The following is an 18,795-nucleotide window of genomic DNA, read 5'->3' on the forward strand; positions in this document are numbered from 1 at the left end:
AAAATATTGGACGCCTTGTTCAATCTGTAATCAAGGCTTCCGTGTGTCAGCCGAAACGTCTAACTATTCTGCTGTCTTTCTAACACGAGTTCTTATTTTATATTTACATGATTCTACTAGGTTAAAAGAAGCACGGACTAACAGCTTCAATCTTACAAGAGAGGCTTGTTCTTAGATGAGAGCATTTACAGCGAGTGGGCAAGAGTTCATAGTGACAACGAGAGTTTTTAATCATTTTTCTCTCTTGCAGGCAAAACTTGAAGTGCTCAATCCCGACGAGATAACATACAAATTCTTATGTGGAGGCAGCCTCATCAGTGCCCGCTACATGATCACTGCTGCACATTGCTTCAGCCCCATACCAGAGTAAGTTTCTCGTCCTTTTATTTCTTTTCAAGATTGAAAATACTAATGTTAAATTGACAACATATTAGCAGAGCGCTTTAATATTTTTTTAATATTAGTTACGTTTGCAACTATATAGATATATAGCACCAAATTGTTCTCCAGAAGCCAAGAAAGAATATGAGACGCTTCAAGATTTGGAACCATTTTTCTTGCTTAACGTGGTATCTCTCGAGATCTTTCATTTACATTCATCCATCACAGTTCTAAGTAGACTATAAAAAGTAGCAGCTGCTTAAGATATATCGGTAGGTCACAGTTCCAGCGTTATATAGAGGTTTGTCTAATCAGCCTTCTGTAAGCATGCAAGAGGTAAACAGTAAAGACGTCTGATGAGGACGCCTTGAAATTTTTGCATCACATGATGGCCTCACATATTTCGGCAGTTTGTGTACGGAGTAACGTTCTATTTCATTTAATAACAATTTAGCTATATTGCATTCAAAAAACGAACGAGATAACTCGAGTTCTCAACACATAATAGAAATAGTTGCGTGTTACAGGTGAGCAGTATTCAAAAGGAGATGCCCCGCTTTCGCAAGCAGTCCGAAATGAAAGCTCCTGTCGGCAACGTTATTGTCGCAGGACTAGTGAGTCACTCGCGCCTTCACATAGCATGATTTATTGAAAGGTCCCCTCTTTTTTTGACAAACGAAACGCAATCTCACCAAATGCAGGCGAGCACAGAACTACCGCGTGGTATTCTTCTCGCCCCGGCCGGGCTTCACGCTGGAGCGTATCGTGGAGAAGATCATCATCCACGACAAGTACAACAGCTACTCGCACTACTACGACATCGCGGCGGTGCGTTTCAACCGCGACCTGCTGCGGCCTTTCATGCCGATCTGCCTGCCCACGCCGACTTTCACTGGCCGAGCCCTCGCAGATCAGGAGGCATACGTCATCGGATGGGGGTCCACAAAATTCGGTGCGTAGACATGTAGCTACTGAACTACGGTACGTTCTCGGGTCGCGGTGGTGTCATGGCTCTGAACTGCGCCCAAATAAAGCGCTTTAAAATTCCTGCGGGATACAGGCTTCTGTGCTACTCTGTAAATAGCTTCTGTGGTAGTGAATTTCATGTTCGTGTATGTATTAAAGAGTGTGCGTGTGTGCTTTTTGTTCAGCTTGCTCTTTATCACTGAAAAGTACATTGTGTCCTTGGGTGTACGTATTTATAATTCACGCACATCTAAGGAAAAGGAAGTACTTGCAGTACAATCTTTTCTTTTTCTCGCCAAATTTAAGCAACTTGCTGTCCTGACTTTTCCGAAGCTATACGATGCACCCGTCTCCCGTTTGCCATACATCTTCATCGATTCTCCCTATTCATCTTTCAGGACACATTGGCGACGTTATCGACAACCTCAAGTTGTTGTCAAGATGAGTTTATCAAAACTGCATGTTCGGCTACCGTGCCTGATTTCTCCAAAAACTAATTGGTTAAAGGTAAAACTTATATATCATGAGATTTCACCAAAACACGCAAGAATTCTTCCAGCGCGCATACTTGAAGGTCGCCTTCAAGAACATCTTAGTAAATTTTCGTCTCACTTGGTTATTTCTGGGGATGCAACACAATATTTAAAGAATGCCAGAGTTGGTATCTTTCAAAATCAGTTTAGCCGGTATTTCACTCTCTGTCTCGCTGATTATACCGCAATATTTCTTGCAGAATTTCTAGCAGTTGTTCTAGTCATGAGAAAATCGGGTCCATAGAATTATAAAGTAATAGTTGACGCCGATGCGCTTTCGGTTTGTACGCATTTAAGTTCTAATAATCGGTCACACCTTCTGAGTATATATTCAACGCGTGCGTCAGTAACTTGTCTTAAGTCCGCTTTGTCTGGGTCGCTGGTCATAGTGGAATCTTTTAAAATGAATCAGCTGACTGGCTCGTTTCCTCGCCACTAAATGGCCTAGTCTTAAATATTCTTCCTGATTTCGCTTTTAAAACAGGAGCTAGAAATAAACGTCTTGTATTTTTAAATTGTAATGATTCATCCCTACTTTCCACAGATGATTTTCTACATCTCAATTTCCGGTGAAACGTGAGCAAATGCCTTTCGCTACAATGCGAGGCGACCTTAACGAGCTTCCGTTTTAGAGTTGCCCCCTAAGTTTTTACTCTCATAGACCTGGTTTATCCATAACTCACTCCCCCGCTCTTTTTGCAATGACCCAGAAACTATTGAAAATTTCTTTTTTTCTTGCCGCCGCACTTCCCCCCCCCCCCTGCAGAGTGTTCCTCTTGCTTCCAACTAGTAAACTGGGTGTAGCGCTTACACCAAACATCTTGTCCTTTGGCGCCAATCAATTAGGCACAAGCCATGGGTCAATTACTGCTATACACAAGTTCATTAAAGCGTCAGCAAGGTTTCGCTGCTAGTGTACCGACTGTGGAATGCTTTACTTTATTTTCATTTTATCCTAAGTTTATGTATGAGACCCTCAAGACATTTAGATTAGCATTTAGTTTCCTAATGCTTCGTTTTGAATCTATGCCTTTACCCCCTTTCGGTATTTCATTCGATGCATTCTTCAGCCAATCTAGTGTGGCCGATTCCCCCCTGTGGGTACGTGCGATGTTTCGAGGCAACAACAACAACCACTCCACACACAAAACGTTTACTTTTTAAACTCCAACGTTCAAATTGCTTACTCCCTTGTTTTTATACGCCTAATTTAACCACCCGATTCATGGCCTATCCCTAGCTGTGGGTATGTGCCACGGCCACTCAGGACAACAACAACAACAACTGCTTTGTCCTACGCTTACCACCGCAGGTGGGCCCAGCAGCAAGGAGCTTCGCGAAGTGTCGCTGCCCATCTGGTCGAACTCGGAGTGCAAGAAGGTCTACGACCCGCTCAACTCGCAGCACATCGACCGGGGCATCACGAAAGAACAGCTCTGCGCGGGCCGCAAGGAGGGCGGCGTCGACGCGTGCCAGGCGAGTGCTTGTCGACGTTCGCCGACCTGGATCCTAGATTGTGGCAAACCCGCAATCCAGGATTCATGGTAACGTTAGGTTACATAGCTTTCCGAAACGTCTCATTCGGGGAATATAGATGGATATATCCGGCAGCCTTGCCAAACGCACTGCGCGTGAGCTCCGCCTCGAGGGACAGCCATGCGCGTGACCCATTTCAACTGTCACATCTGCGTGAGCATGGAGATACCTTCAAAAATTGCCTGAGGGAACTGTGACGCAGGTGTTTTTGCGGAAGCAGCAAGTATGGCATTCAGCCAGCGTGGGAGTCACGGGAAGTACATGTATTTACCTAGACTTCGCCCCCTTTTTGCCTTCGCACGTGTACGTCCTGACACTGCAATTGATGATTTAGAAAAATATTGTTGCCCCGTGAATACAGCCATTCATAATTGTTACGCTTGCAGGCAGAGTCGAATGGTCTCGCTGTGCTTAGATGAGTGCTTAGAAATCGAGAAACGTGAAGTAATGTCACAAAAAGCATTTGAAACCATGATCACAAAAAAAAAAGCGTTTGAAGCCATGATCGAGCACGAAGGTAAGACATATCCATGTGCTGACTATCGCTCTCATGGTACCGGAATGATTGCAGTGGCGGATTTCTATAGTACGTAACTTACAGAAGGCCATGAAAGCGCCCTTGAAATACCTCAAGTCGGCAGGTCTTGAGAACCGTGTATAGACTCGGTGCGAACCTTCCACTGTGTGCGAAACTGGGCTCTCTCTCTCTTCTCTCTCCCTCTTCACCCCTATACCCCTTGCCCCAATGCAGTGTAGCAAACTGGACGTGCGTCTGGTTAGCCTCCCTGCCTTTCCTGTCTTCCATTTCTGTCTCTCTGTAGTAAACTTTTTTGGGCGCGAGAAGTGCCCAACGTAAAAAGAGACGTAAAAGCGTCGAGTCGCAAATACGCGTGAAATACGCTTCATGTGGTTGTCGATCTTTCGTCAGTTCGAAATAGGCCGGTGACAAGTGCAATTCTCTTTGCACCTGCAGGGTGACTCCGGTGGGCCTCTCATGGTGCTAGACGGCAACAAGAGGTGGACGCTGGTGGGCATCGTCTCGTTCGGCCACTCGTGCGCAAGCCCAAACTTTCCGGGCGTGTACACGCGGACGGACTCTTACCTCGACTGGATACGGCAGAACGTCAACTTCACGGCGTGACCCCACTGTCGTTCCGTTTTAGGATCTTTGAAATTCGTTTCTATTTTTAAAAAAGAATGCGCCCCAATGGGTGCTCTCTTTTTTTTAATGCTAAGAAATCTGCGCTGGTCGCACAAACAAATGTTAAAGAATTTTAACGGGACCTACATTAGCATGAGCTTTTCTTTCGCGGCAAAACTGTACTGCAGTTGCGCTCACTTTGTAATACTAACAACAGTCTGGAATAAGGAAATGCTCATTGCCGCTGGCTTTTCTTCTGATAGAACGTCGATGGAGCGTTTTTATTTTATTTTTCGGTACTTTCTCAAGCGCAGATTTCCTAGAAAGAGATTTGCGAGTGCAAGATCTCCTAGCCAGCGGCTTCCTGGACTTATGCGTGAACATGAACAGCCGCAGCGATTCTACTTTAAAGTATGGTTCACTCGATGAATCCTCTTCGACAATGTGTGATTATCGCTGTAATTCCGAGCCACAGTACTTAGTTGGAAAAGGAATTTTTTGAAAGAATTACTTGTATATGTGCGCATAGGTTTCCTAAAGATGGGAAACTTCATGTTGTGCTTAGAGTTAAAACTTCTCATTTGAAAATTCACAAACTCGGGGGGGAAAAGTTGTGTTATTGCCCTGAAACGAGGCGTGTTGTCTACACGCCAGGAAGCGGTAAAATGGCAACAATGACAGCTCACCGGAGACTCACCAGACGCTGTAAGAAGCAAAAGTGTAATAAATCAAAATCAGGATAGCCAAGATCACGGAAGAAGCCGACGTATACGCCGATACATCGGGTATGCAGAATTGGAATCATGTATGCACCAGATTACAAGGCACTTAAACCAACACGAAGACATGGGCTATACTCCAATCGCTGCTGGCTAAGACGGAAGCGAAGACGGTCACACGCCTGCACGGAAGACGACTCATACACAGCTTCCAAGGCATGTAGGAAGATATCCTCAAGGCAGTCCCAAGCATGTTGCTGGGAGACGGTAATGTAGGACGTGTCCACCCGGAATTCTGAGAACACAAAGGCAACGTCATCCAGAACTGGACCGTGCTTTTACAAGAGCAATAGTGGTAGAGCCCCTAAGCAACCTGACCAGAAAAACTGCACCAGGCAAAGACAAAATCAACTATAAGGCACTGCGCAACCTAGAAGCCACAGCGATAACCTCCTTCCTAGAATTTATCAATGATTGTTGGGAAGCGGACAAGATGGCCGGCTGAGTGGAAACACGCCGATGTCACCACAATTCCTAAGCCTGGAAATCCGTTAGCCATATAGAACTTGAGGTCGATTTGGCAGACTTCGTGCGCGGGAAGGTTATATGAGCATATGATGCTCAACAGGCTTTCGCTGTGCTTGGAAGACAACGAGCACTTCCCAAACACGATGTTTCGCTTTCGGCAGCACCTATCAACACAAGATATCGTCCATCACATCGAGGAGGAGATAACGGATAAGTTAAGCACAAACAACAACAGAGCCATTCTAATGGTAAACGTAAAGGGCGCTTTCGACAATGTCTCACATAAAGTGATATTTGTGCATGTCAGCAGCTTCAACTACGGGGAGAGCATTTTCTGTTATGTCGAAGACTTCCTATCCGAGTGTATGGCAACGGTGGGCATAGGAAATCTTAGATGCGAAAAAAATCAAGGTCCTGGCCAAAAGCACGCTGCAGGGCTCGATAGTTTCTCTTCTGCTCTCCAACCTGGTGTTGAGCACCCTACCGAACGTTCTTGGTGAAGTGGAGTAAACTGAACATGCCCTGTATGCTGATGACTTAACCATATGGAGTCTTAGGGGGTCGACGAGAAGACAGGAAGAATCAAGAAGAAGACAGGACTGAGTAGAGAGGAGTGAAAGGTACCTGGGTGCTTGTGGACTATCGTGTGCGCCTGAGAAATCGGAGCTCCTGATTCTGAAAATGAGAACAAGAGGGCGCCCCCCCCCTCACAACAAACTCCTGATCTTGATGTAACGCCGAATGGAATCTACATCCGAAAGGTTATACACTTCGTATCCTTGGAATGGTCTTCCAGGAGTATAGAGCGAGGCATGCCTGCATCATTAGTTGTATCATTAGTTGCTAGAAACATTGATACAGCCGAACAGGTCGCCACAGCAATGGCCACAAGGACCTGCCGTGATACATGTTGGTCATCGTCGTCACAGACTCTCAGGCAGGCTGTCGCCATTTTCGCGCAAGAAGAATCAGCAAGACTGCACTCAACATCATCAACAACAAACATTCCTCAAACGTACACTGACTGAACCTCGAGACACGAATCCTTGGAGGGAAACCAAGCGGCCTACGCCGCCACCCAAGAACATGTACGCCGGACAACCCCACCAGTACATCGTCTACCGCCACACGAAGGCGAAATGACACAAAGAAAATACTAAAACATTCTAGAACATTGCCAAAAGAACAGCCGAGAATATCTGCCACCACACTGCAAGTTTAACAGAGAAGGAGCCGTCATACTACGCCGACTTCAGATGGGCAATTACTTCCACGGCACGATATTACACGCTACGTACCGCTCAACATATGTACCAGAGGCTGCTAATTCTGCAATACGCCAAACACCCTAAACCCCACAGTCTGGGAATGCAAAAAGAACCCGCGGAGAACGTCCATCCGAGCACCCTCAAAAGACCAGGGGAGGCCGAGCTGACAAGTCCAAGACCTGAGGACCAGCTGCGGCTGGTGAACAGGTTTAGGTTGTCAGCACAGGGCCACGGCTACCTGAAATAGGGTAGCCGCCCACCTTTGGGCATTAACAGCTTGGTCTCCGTAATAAAGTTTATTTACTCAACTATTTGTTTTTAATAGATTAAGCAAGTACTGAATTCTGAATGCCTTATTGTATTGTATATAGCCACAGCAGATCTTCATGAAAAGGATTCTATTCAGATGTAGTTCTACTTTTGTGATTATGACCACTTACAGCTTACTGTACATACTGCTCAAGTCATACAGGGATACTAACTAGTAGAAGAATTCAAACGACTTCAATTTTCGGCGTTTTGTTTTATAAATATTTCTTTTATCAAGACTTAGGGAAGCAGCATTGAGGGTCTTCACCTCTTACCATTTCATTTCGCGATTGGGCTCTCTCGCTGCTACCTCTGGTCTACTGTATCATGACAGTAAGGCTCATTACGTTGGTGCTTAATGTTTGACTGCCTTTTGTTTTACCATTTTCGTCGATAGTGTTGTGGTCTGTTCGAGTGCTTTTGTGCTGTGATCCACCGCTATTATGCGTGTTCGTGTAAATGGTATATTAGAGTGTTTGTGTATCTTATTTAATATTACCATTTGTTAGGCTTTACGTGTTTTGTGCTGCATACTCCAGCTGATGTATACGTGAACGAAAATGTGGACACATGTATTGCGCGACAGTTAATTGTTCGGCTTCCGCTCATGAACACCTTCACAACTACCAGTTGGCCGAAACCATGAAGCGTCGGGTGTGTCGAAGAGCATGTGGTAGCATTGAGTATCTTAAAACAGCAGGGGCCGAATCCACGAAGCTTTTCTTTAGTAAGAGCTCCAAAGCGCCCTTCACTAATTATAGGTCCAGCATCAGGATTAGCTGGAATTTTCTTTTACGAACAAATCTAGCGTAATAGCTTTTTGTGAAAAATGGACCCAGCTTCCTTCTCAAATCATTTGTTGGTTTCTATCCTCAAAATTCGATGTCATGCCATTACGTTTGCCGACCATGAAAGACGCCACGATGTTTACCTGACGACAGTGTTACTGAACACCCTCTATGCAATTCATGAAGATGTCGTGCAATTGACTGAGAATCATTCGAGCGCGCTTCGTGACGACGGCTACGCGGATGTTCACTATATTTTACGCCTATGAGGAATAAACTTTTCACCAAGTGCCATTTTCTCGAGCCTGTTCTTTACGCTATTACCGCAGTGTGTTTCTCTTCCTTATTTTAAATCGTGAGATGGAGAAAGCAAGGACAGGAAAGGCAGGGAGGTGAACCAAAAGAGCACGAGGTTTGCTACCCTACACTGGGGGTGGGTGAACGAGGAATAGAAAGATGAAGAAAGGGAGAGAGTAAGCGCTGAGTGCGTGTGGGCGGAACACTATACACAGGGACACAATAAACGGTCTCTTAAGCCGGTGCACTTCAAGTATTGTACTAGTGCACGAATTGCTTTTCGTGCCAGGGACGGGTGTGGCCACGGTCCCAGTATCTTTGACTCGGTGGACGGTCTTGCGTCCAGTTGGTGTAAAGTTTCCCGCAGAGAGGTGTTGTACATCGTAGCGAGGGCAAGTACACAACCGGTGATCGATGGTTTCCTCGCACCCACAGGAGTCGCATATTGGGCTCTCGGCCATTCCCAAACGATAGCAGTATACGTTCGTGAACGCCACTCCCAGGCATAAGCGGCACAGCAAGGTTGTTTCGCCGCGGGAAAGGCTAGAAGACTGTTGTAGCCATAGCGTGGTGTCCATTGTATGTAATCGGAAATTGAAGGCACTTGAACTCCAGAGATCTTGTGCAATTTTTGCGTGCAAGTAGGCGAAGTTGCCTGGCAGCGTCCGACCTCGCCAAAAGTGTTGGACGCGTATGGGTATCTTCTTAGGCAGACCAGGCAGCCTTGTCAGCTAGGTTGTTGCCGACGATTACGCGGTGAGCAGGAATCCATTGGAATATAACGTTGCGCCCTCTTTCCAGAGCATGGTGGTGCACTTCCTTGATGTCAGTTATCATCTGCTCATAAGTTCTGTGATGTAATGCAGACTTGATACTGTGAAGAGCTGCCTTAGAATCACAAAATACGACCCATTTCTCTGTTGGCTCTTCGGCGACGTACGTCATAGCGGCATGGAGAGCTGCAAGTTCGGCCGACGTAGATGTAGTATTGTGTGACAATTTGAATCTAACTGTAACCTGCTTAGCTGGAGCGACGAATGCGGCAGTTGAGCTGGTGGGTGAGATCCAACCATCGGTATATATATGTATGTGGTCATGATACGTCTGGTGCAGTAATAGGAGCGTACGTTGCTTTAGAGCCGGCGATGGATGATTGGCCTTCTTAGTAATTCCAAGAATAGCAAAATTCACTTGAGGCTCTCGCAGGCACCACAGGCGAGATGAAGGCTTCGCCGCCCCGGTGTAAACGATTACGGTATGCACTCTTGATGAGCGCTAATCACTTTTGAAAGGATCGCTTGAGGTCTCTCGGCTGGTAGGGAGGGCAAATGATGGTCGGGGATCCTTGTCAGATGGCGAATGTGCGCTGTGAGAGTCGACAGCTACATGTGTCTGGATCATATGGTCTCCCGCGATGGCAATTGTTGCTGCTGTTGAGGTGCACCGAGGCAGCGCTAAACACGTGCGTAGGGCTTGACCTTGTATGCTCTCCAAAGCGCGAATATTTGTCTTGAATGTACTTGACAAAACTCGTAGACTGTAACGTATCAGTCGGAGAAACAGCACCCTGCACAGCTGCATCATAGAGTGGACTGGTGCACCCCAGTTTTTCCCGCTGAGAAATTTGAAGACCTGAGCAATGGCAACTAACTTGTTCTTCAGATAGACGTAGTGAGTGCTCCACAAGAGGTTGCGGTCAATGATGACACCTAAAAAGCGATGCGTCATAACATAGGACACATCTTGACCAGTGATTGAAACAGGATAAATTACATTTATTTGCACGTAAAGCCAACCAATGCGCATTTTTCAGTGGACACACTGAGGCCTTGTTCTCGGAAATAAAACACAGTCATGGTTGCCGCCCGCTGAAGCCTGGCTCATATTTGAGGGCTAGTCACCGCACAGGCCCAGATGCAAATGTAGTCGGCGTATATTGAGACATGAACTGTCGGCGGTAAGTACTCCGCTAGTCCTACCAGGACGACGTCGAACAAAATGGGGCTCAACACTCCACCACTGCATATGTAATGTTTTGAAGTAGGGCCGTCTTCGGTCTGTAAGAAAAAGCACCTCTCAGTCAAATAGTCCCGAACTCATTGATACATCTGGCCACCAACTCCCACAGCTTCAAGTGAGTTCAGTATGGCCTCATGGGCGACCTTGTCGTATACTCCTTTCATATCGAGAAAAAGTTGCACTGATAGGATCTTGAGGTTACGATGTCAATGACGTTGTCGATGGACTAGTGACCTCGACGAAAGCCTGTCATGGTGTCCGGATAGATGTTGAATCGCTCTAGGTACCATTCCAAGCGAGTAAGAATTATTCTTTCTATCACTTTGCCGACGCAGCTCGAAAGCGCAATATGATGAAAGCTCAAGCGGAGACCTTCCAGGTTTCAGAATGGGGATCAAGCGGCTCGATTTCCATTGTTTAGGAGCGGCGCCGTTCTGCAAAGACTCATTGTAGTATTTGAGCAGCTCATCACGTGCGTCATGTCCAAGGTGGCATAGGGCAGTATACGTGATGCCATCAGGTCCTTGTGAGGAAGAACGCCTGCAGGTCGCCAACGCAGCATCGAGCTCTTCGAGTGAAAATAGCACGTTCATTTCTAGTACACGTGCATAAGGGATGTCATTCAGTGCTGTGTCAGTAATGATGACCACGGACTCAGCAACCCATGCACAGAACTCTTCTGCCACTTGAAGTTCCGAGCGGAGTTGGTATAGGGCCAGAGCAGCAAAGGGCTTCCTTTGATGCGGAGATGAGCGAAGTCCTCTAACAGTTCTCCATATGTGCGAGAGTGATTTTCGGGGATCAAGCTACTGACAGAAACCTTTCCATCGCTTGTCTTCCAATTTATCCCTACGACGCTGGACTTTCTTTTGTATGCGTCGTGAAGCCCTTAGATCCAAGACGGACTTCGTGCGCCGATACCTCCTCTCACACTGTCGGCGTGCCGCACGCAGCCTGTCCAGTTCCATGTCCAAGTCTGTTCGCCTTGCTGACCTTCCAATCGAGCAGATGGATGTTTTCAATGCTTTTGTGATTGCATCTTCGATAGTGTGTGAAAGGCCTTCCCGACATGCGTCATCCATATCCTTCTTAACCTTTGGCCAATCAACTGCACGCAAGACAGTAGAGGTGCGTTGCTCAACTCCTCTAATCTTTATGTATATTGGAATATGGTCGCTTCCATGTGTTTCTATGTTCATAAACCATTGGACACTCGAAGCAAAGCGCCGTGACACCATTGTCAATAAACAATGTGAGCTTACTTGTCTGACGTGTTTTTTTGTTAGTTGAGGCCTCTCGGTCACCTGGCGATATAATAAAGGTATCGATAGTCATTTTAGAGTATCGTACACACGAACACCGCTCCGAAAGCGGTAGCAAAACACCCAAAACCAAGCGAGCGAGCAGCACAACGAACCCCACCATCGGCTACCGTAGCGGACATATTGCTCACTACGTAATGATAATGATAATAATGCCAGCGCCACCTCTCCGTCGCATACTTTAATTTGCAACGCCACCGATACTCTTATTTCCGTTGCACTGTGGAAGGTACAGCTTCCCTTCTCTATATGCAGGTTGCGAACGTAGTTCCCGCGCCTACTAGGGCGCCCCTCGCGGCGGCGAGCGCGGAACCGGCAGGATACGACCGGCCCGCTTGCGTTTGGAAAGCCTGTATGTGCACGGTTTCGCGCGTAGTTGTTGCCTTTTCTGAGCAATGCCGAAGTGCAACCCGAGCTGTTGAGTAGTGGGCTGCAACAGCACGTACACCAACTCACGAGGAACAGTTTTACAGGTTTCCAAGCCGACCGTATGAAGCAGAACGGCGTCAACACTGGATAGCGCTCGTCCGACGGCATAAGCTGTTTTATGTTCCGGCGTTATGCCAAGTGCGTTATAAGGCTGAATTCTTTGCTTTTACAGCAATGATGGCAGCAACGGGACACCTGCAGTCGATGGCGTAGCTAGGTCGTCTGGCACCCGGGGCCCATAGGTCTTCTGTCCCCCCCCCCCTCTCCCAGGTTTATTCGAGGAAGGCGAGGATATCAACAATTTCCGTGTATCTCCAGACGTATATGACGCCCCCCTCCCACTGGCCCCTTGCACCCGGAGCCCACGCCCCCCCCCCCCCCTTTGCTACGACACTGCCTGCAGTGCGTACCAGGACATGCAGCAAACAAAGTAGTTTGTTCCCACACTGTACCGCAGTAAAGCTGTGGAACTCTTTCCCAATCCTCTCCCATTCAAACAGCGCTAGGGCTTGCTGAGAGATTTGAGGAGGGGTTGCAGCCGGCTGAGCTGGCATACACCCTTCTGCGCCCAGCATATCAACGAAGGGGCAGATGAGATCACCAAATTTTTTCACAACGTGGTTTATTGGAACCTCCTTTGCATGCACTGAAAAATCGCAACATAAAAGTATCGCTCTTCCAGTAACTTGGGCGAAAATATTTTCCCAGCGTAGTCTAACACAACTGGTAAGTTCATCCCCTTTTCTTGTGTTTGGGGAGAGCAACGTTAGAATACCTCTGGTAGGTCTTACGAGTCGTTTGTACGCCCCACGTTCTTGGATGAGATGTTTTGGATTCGTATTTGCCGTCCTGTATGTACAGGGAAACTACCGCGGCGTCCTTGCACTTCCCTGCGATGCCAGCACGGCAATCGCAGCTCCCCGCTAGGATTTTTCTGCTGTCGCCGATCTTCAAGAATCAATGTCGCCTATAATTTCACGCGTCCACACCGTAGATAACGAAGTAACTTACGCTGAGCTTCACGCATCTCGCTGGTGCATTATTTTTCGTTTGCGGAATAAACCTAGCAGTTACTTTCGATCAGCGCGAGTTCAACACTTCCCTCACGTCGTAGACGTGCCCCACTTCACATAGACGACATCCTTTCTCTAAATTCTTTTCACGAAAAAAACTATGAAGATCTTGTAATTCCCGAAACCCGGTTAAAACTAATATCGGCACGCTGTTTCGCGCCATCGCTACCGTTTGACAGGACGCCAAACACGCAGCGCGGGCTGCTGACGCCGTGAATAATCCTACCACATTCGCGCAACTATTCGTCAGATGGCGCTAGGGGTCGGAAAGACAGGGCGCCGCCTAGCACTTGCAACGTGCCCATAGGTAGTCTGTGGTGCTAACCTGACCATGGGTGAGAGCGCGGCCGGGCCGTCTTCTCTGAGCTTTGTGCGTGGGCCAGAGGCTTTGACACGTCGTCGCCATGCGGCGTCAGAGCCCCCCGCGGATATCGCCCGGCGAACTGCTTCGCTGGAGAAGGTCCGGAATGCAAGAAGCGTCGCACCGTCGAGATCTATGTAGCGATCGCATTCGCGCCCTGTCCATTTGTGCTTCGACGCTGCGCATGTTCGCGGCGTCTTTTGCATGCCTATAGCAGTTGTGCTTTCCCTGTGACACAATAAACGTCGCACCGTCGAACGATGCATGTCTACTCGAGCCTAATCACAATCATGTCTACCCACCGACCTAGGCACAGCCGTAATACCAGGCTTAACGATGATTATATACCTATGTATAATAATTACAGTAAATAAAAGGTTAACCAAGTGAAACCAAGACCTAACCAGGCTAAACCAAGCTTTCGCTTTGTATATATGAAGGGTTAACTGAGCTAAACCGCAGGCAATTATTTTGTTTATATCGTGTGGCGCCTGACAACACACTGCGGTATCTTGGTCAAAACTTCCATACCATGATCCGTGCTTTTGAAAATCGCATCCATGTTTGTGTGAGCAGGCTTCGTGAAGGGAAGAAGTATTCCATGTTTGCCTGGGATATGTAGCCACCAAAATGAACACACGCTCAAGTAAAGAAATTTGCGGGATGATAACTGTGCAGACGGTGTAAATAGAATATTCAGCATAATCTAGAAAAGTCCTCAACAATTTTTGAGTTTACAGTGAGTGCACGAAATACGTGCATGCCTCGCCTTCTTGCATGGAAATTACAACACGGAGAGAACATACGTAAACGTAATATGTTCCCGTGGTGTCGTTCCTCGCTCTTTTTTGTGCGCACTTGCCGGGCATACTTTTCTGTAGCTGGCGGCGTTTAGGGCTACATTGAAAAATAAAGAAATGTAATAACAAGTGGCGACCTGAACGGTAATCGAAAGATATAAAAGGAGGCAATGCGTTCTTTCAGTTTGGTGGGGCATAGTGCCTCTGTCGGGAGATAATTGCTGACTTCTTCACTTTCTGGGCACGAGATAGGTGTAAATGCGTAATAATAATAATAATCATAATAATAATAATAATAATAATAATAATAATAATAATAATAATAATAATAATAATAATAATAATAATAATAATAATAATAATAATAATATTCTTCATTGCCATCAAAAACACAAAACCACATAAACAGGCCGGTCTAAGCCTCAGTTGTCTTGTAGGACCTTGCCTATGAATATGATACATATGGCGAAAAAGAAAAAAAAACATAAATTTATGAGACATGTAGAATAAAAAAATTAAGGAAAAAATGGAGAAGAACAAGATAACATTTGTTTATACTATTTAAACGAAGGAATTTGAAGGAACTAATACAATACAAAAAACGCTGTGGAGCTTAATTTCACCATCTCTGCTTTAATATATCTTTCAGCGTAGTTTTTGAAATCGCATGAAAATTTTCAGCTGGTAATTTGTTAAATATGGGTCCGGCACATATGCACAGCGTCTGGCGACATCATACCTTGTGGCTGAACGAGGAAATACATACCGGACGTGTTTTTAAGTTCTCTTGTGGCGGATCTTTTTTGTTTAAAAGAGGAATCCCAAAAATGTTTGACTACAACTGTTTCTATAAACAATGAATGAAAATTTGGTAGAATAAGTTCACGGAAGATATTCGGAGGTATTAGTCTTGGGGAATTGCAAGCAATATTTTTAAGAATATTTTTATAATCCTGTCTACCGTGCATGTCCAACGATCCGAATAGAAGCCGAAGACTGCGATACGGTATCTCAACACACTGTAACCCAGAGCATGTACAATCATCTTTTTTGCAGACAAAGGTGCAAAACTTTTGATATTAAACAACAGCCAAGCTACTGACCTCAGTTTAGAACAAACAAGTGATAAATGATGTTGCCACGAGAAGGTACTATCGAAATAGATTCCGAGATATTTCACAGTGTCCACGTATGGGATAGGCGCACATTTACATGAAACGCAGTCTGACTCATGCAAGTAGAGAGGCGTGTTAATTACAGTAGTCTTGAGTGGAGAGCGAAAACAAACACGTTGCGTTTTTTGGGCATTAACTACAATTCCGTTATTAGTGAACCAAAGCATTGCCTTGTACACGTCATTTTGCAATATTTCGGTGGAGATATTGTAAGAAAGGTGTTTTGCCAGTAACACAGTCTCATCCGCACACTGGAACACGGTATATTTGGAAATTTCCAAAGTAAAATCATTAACGAAGATATTAAGCAACAATGGCGATAAAATGGACCCCTGAGGAACTCCAGCTTTCAACGACAGCTTAGAACTAAAAACGCCCTTATCCTCCGTAGCGATCACTTGAAATCTGTTGCTCAAGTGATTTTCGAGAATGTCATAAAAAGGCCCGCGAAATCCCCAAAAATGCAGTTTACTTAACACGATTTGATGATTAAGTGATTCAAACGCTTTCGCTACATCTAAGAACAGCGCACACGTGAAAAGATTCCGATCGAAAGCGTAGAACAGTTCGTATGAAAATTCCTCAAGCAGTGCCACAGTACCACGCCCTGAACCAAAGCCAAAATGTCGATCAGTTAGGATGGAAAATTTGTTAAGAAAAGAAGACATAGTGTGGAAAATAATTTTTTCTAAGACCTGAGCAATAACCAGCAATATAGAAATTGGCCGATAGCTTTCAATACTATTTTTCTTCCCTGACTTGTGTAGTGATACAACAACTGCAGTTTTTAGGCACTCTGGAATTTCGTCGCCTTCCAAAAAATCATTCAGTATATGCAAGATAATATCTGACAGCGCATTGAAATTCATTTTGATGCTGTGTAAAGATATTCCACCATATCCAGTGGGCTTGTCAGGACGGAAACTAAATAATTCCTTCCAGGTGTACGTACATGACAGCGTGCCAAAGGGAGCTTAGAGTGCTCCAGAATGTTACTAGTTCTATAGAGAATTCCAACTGATTGTTGAAACTGAAAGTGCACTCGTCGCGGCAACCATGTCCCCCGTATGCATGAAGTTCCACGCGAGGGTGCGCCACTGAAGCGTCTCAGGGAAAACAGGGTTAATTGCTGAAACATTTCGGACATCATACTGTATTACCGTTAGTCATATATCAACAGGAAGGAGGAGAGCCGAAGGCAAATCACTTCTGTCCTTCTTCGTTACTGTGCTCGGGTGCACCGGTGTGCACGGCGTATGATACATATAGTTAGAAATCGCGTCATGGCGCTCAGGCGTTGCCATTGTCTCTTGTGGGCTGTTTTTTTCTTTTAGCGAGAGACTCGCCACAGGCTATCACATTTAATAATTTCGGAATAAAAATCAGTGCAAGTTTGTAGGTACCTTCCATTCAAGTGTTGTGCATGTAAGCTCTCTACGCAAGATTAGCGTATATATAGAGAGCCGCCTATAGATCCGAGCACAATACATGTTCTGCGTCTTGTCAGTGTCATCAAGAATGATGGGGGTACGCAGCCGAACAATCATTGCGAACGACTGTTGTCGAGACGCCTCCGCGACCTTTGATGTGGCCACCTATGGGCACCTGAAAAGCACTCGTTGACCATTGTTCGAACGAAGGCCATCGGCGCAGTCCTTACAAAACCTGTTACATCATTTGTGTTACGTCTTTGTTGACTTCCTATTGCATTCAAGTAGTTGCTGCTGAAATGCATGATAATGTCAAGCGTACATTCCTTGTAAGGGAACAGAGCAAAAAATATTTAAGGCAATGCTGACCATTTTTTACTGAAGAAGAACAAGTACGATATGCGCGACGATTATCCTTAAGGTCTTTGCAGAACCGCTCCTGTCCGGTTGAGGCCGTTCAGGAAAGCTAGCACAAGATTCTCTGCAAGATGTGAACGCTGGACGATTCGCCAATTCGGCATGTTTTATAACGAGACTAAATAAAAAATAGTTGCATTGCAAAATTAGTGCAGCGTAAAATGGCCATATATATGTCTCAACTGGCTTCGTACAAGGCACATTCCGTTTCGCATATGCAAAGTTTGCGCATGCAAGCAACGCGAATCGATTGCGAGTAATATGTGAGTGTCGGTTTGAGTGGTTTGTGTCAGTTTAGGGGTTGAAGTACAAACGCCCTAAAAGACGGGCTAGTCGAGTGTTCAACTGCTTTAACAACTATAAGCTTTGGACATGAAGCAGCTTCTGTCAAACACAAGCACACAAAGAAACTTACAGGCGCTCACGCTCGCACACACCACGTACGTACCTCACATGCCCAAACAAATCTCATGTTTACGAGCGTATACGCCTGTAACCATGATTCTATGACGACAGATTCGCCACACGCCAACGAGTCGCCAAGATTCACCAACGAGTCGCTAGAAGCACACAAATAGATGTATGGTTTTCTGAAACACGGCCTTTGTCTAAACCGGCCAACAATTTCCTGGTCTGCTAGACTCCGAATATGAAAGTTTTTTTTTTCTTCTTTGCTGACAAATAGGTCGAAATATATTGTTGGGATAGTTGATTTGTCATGATTGCAAACAGTGCTAGTTGACACGAATGATCGTCTTGCTGTCTCTTTTCTTTTGTCATTCATAGGCCCTAGCGCTGTCATGACAAATTTTAAATCTGTCATCTGTTACGGAAGTGATGTCAGGGTGCACAGGACGGCGTAGCAATTTTCGCGCTCTCTGCACAAAGTCACGAGTCCGGCACACTCACATTGCGTCGAATTCAGTAAGGGCTAGTCGGGAGTGGGCTTGCCGCTCATGTATATATATTTTTGGTTTTTTCACGGTACAGTAATAATTTTATAAAATGCCTTCAGTGACAAGTTTTTCAGGTTTGGTAACCTGGTTAGCAAAACGCGGGCCTTATTGGTCACTCGTATTTAATTCGGTATATTTGTTGTTGTTTTACGCCTCATCCGAATCACTCCTGGAGCGTTGACTCACAGGTGCCGACAAGAGGACGTAGATAGGGCTTCGACGCACGGCGATGGCAGCTGCAGTCACGTTTATGTCACCACTCATCTTGATCTGCTTTTATCGCTTTCTTCTTCTTTTTTTTGCAAGCACACGAGCCCGCTAGGCGGCGCTGAAAGCGCCAGTGGAAG

General features: G+C 45.8%; 1 protein-coding gene across 3 annotated transcripts in view; it reads left to right on the forward strand.

Moving 5' to 3' along the window:
• LOC142575901 (uncharacterized) overlaps positions 1 to 8,463 on the forward strand; it is a 43,152-nt gene extending 34,689 nt beyond the window's left edge. For all 3 annotated transcript variants that reach the window (XM_075685690.1, XM_075685689.1, XM_075685691.1), the window contains 4 exons: positions 251 to 366; positions 1,083 to 1,333; positions 3,193 to 3,356; positions 4,390 to 8,463. In XM_075685690.1, coding sequence (XP_075541805.1) covers positions 251 to 366; positions 1,083 to 1,333; positions 3,193 to 3,356; positions 4,390 to 4,557 — 699 coding nt within the window. In that variant the 3' untranslated portion in view covers positions 4,558 to 8,463. The remainder of the gene's footprint in view (positions 1 to 250; positions 367 to 1,082; positions 1,334 to 3,192; positions 3,357 to 4,389) is intronic.
• Positions 8,464 to 18,795: the final 10,332 nt, after the last annotated feature.

This window comes from Dermacentor variabilis, chromosome 3 (genome assembly GCF_050947875.1).
Source record: "Dermacentor variabilis isolate Ectoservices chromosome 3, ASM5094787v1, whole genome shotgun sequence".
NCBI classification, from domain to species: Eukaryota; Metazoa; Arthropoda; class Arachnida; order Ixodida; family Ixodidae; genus Dermacentor; species Dermacentor variabilis.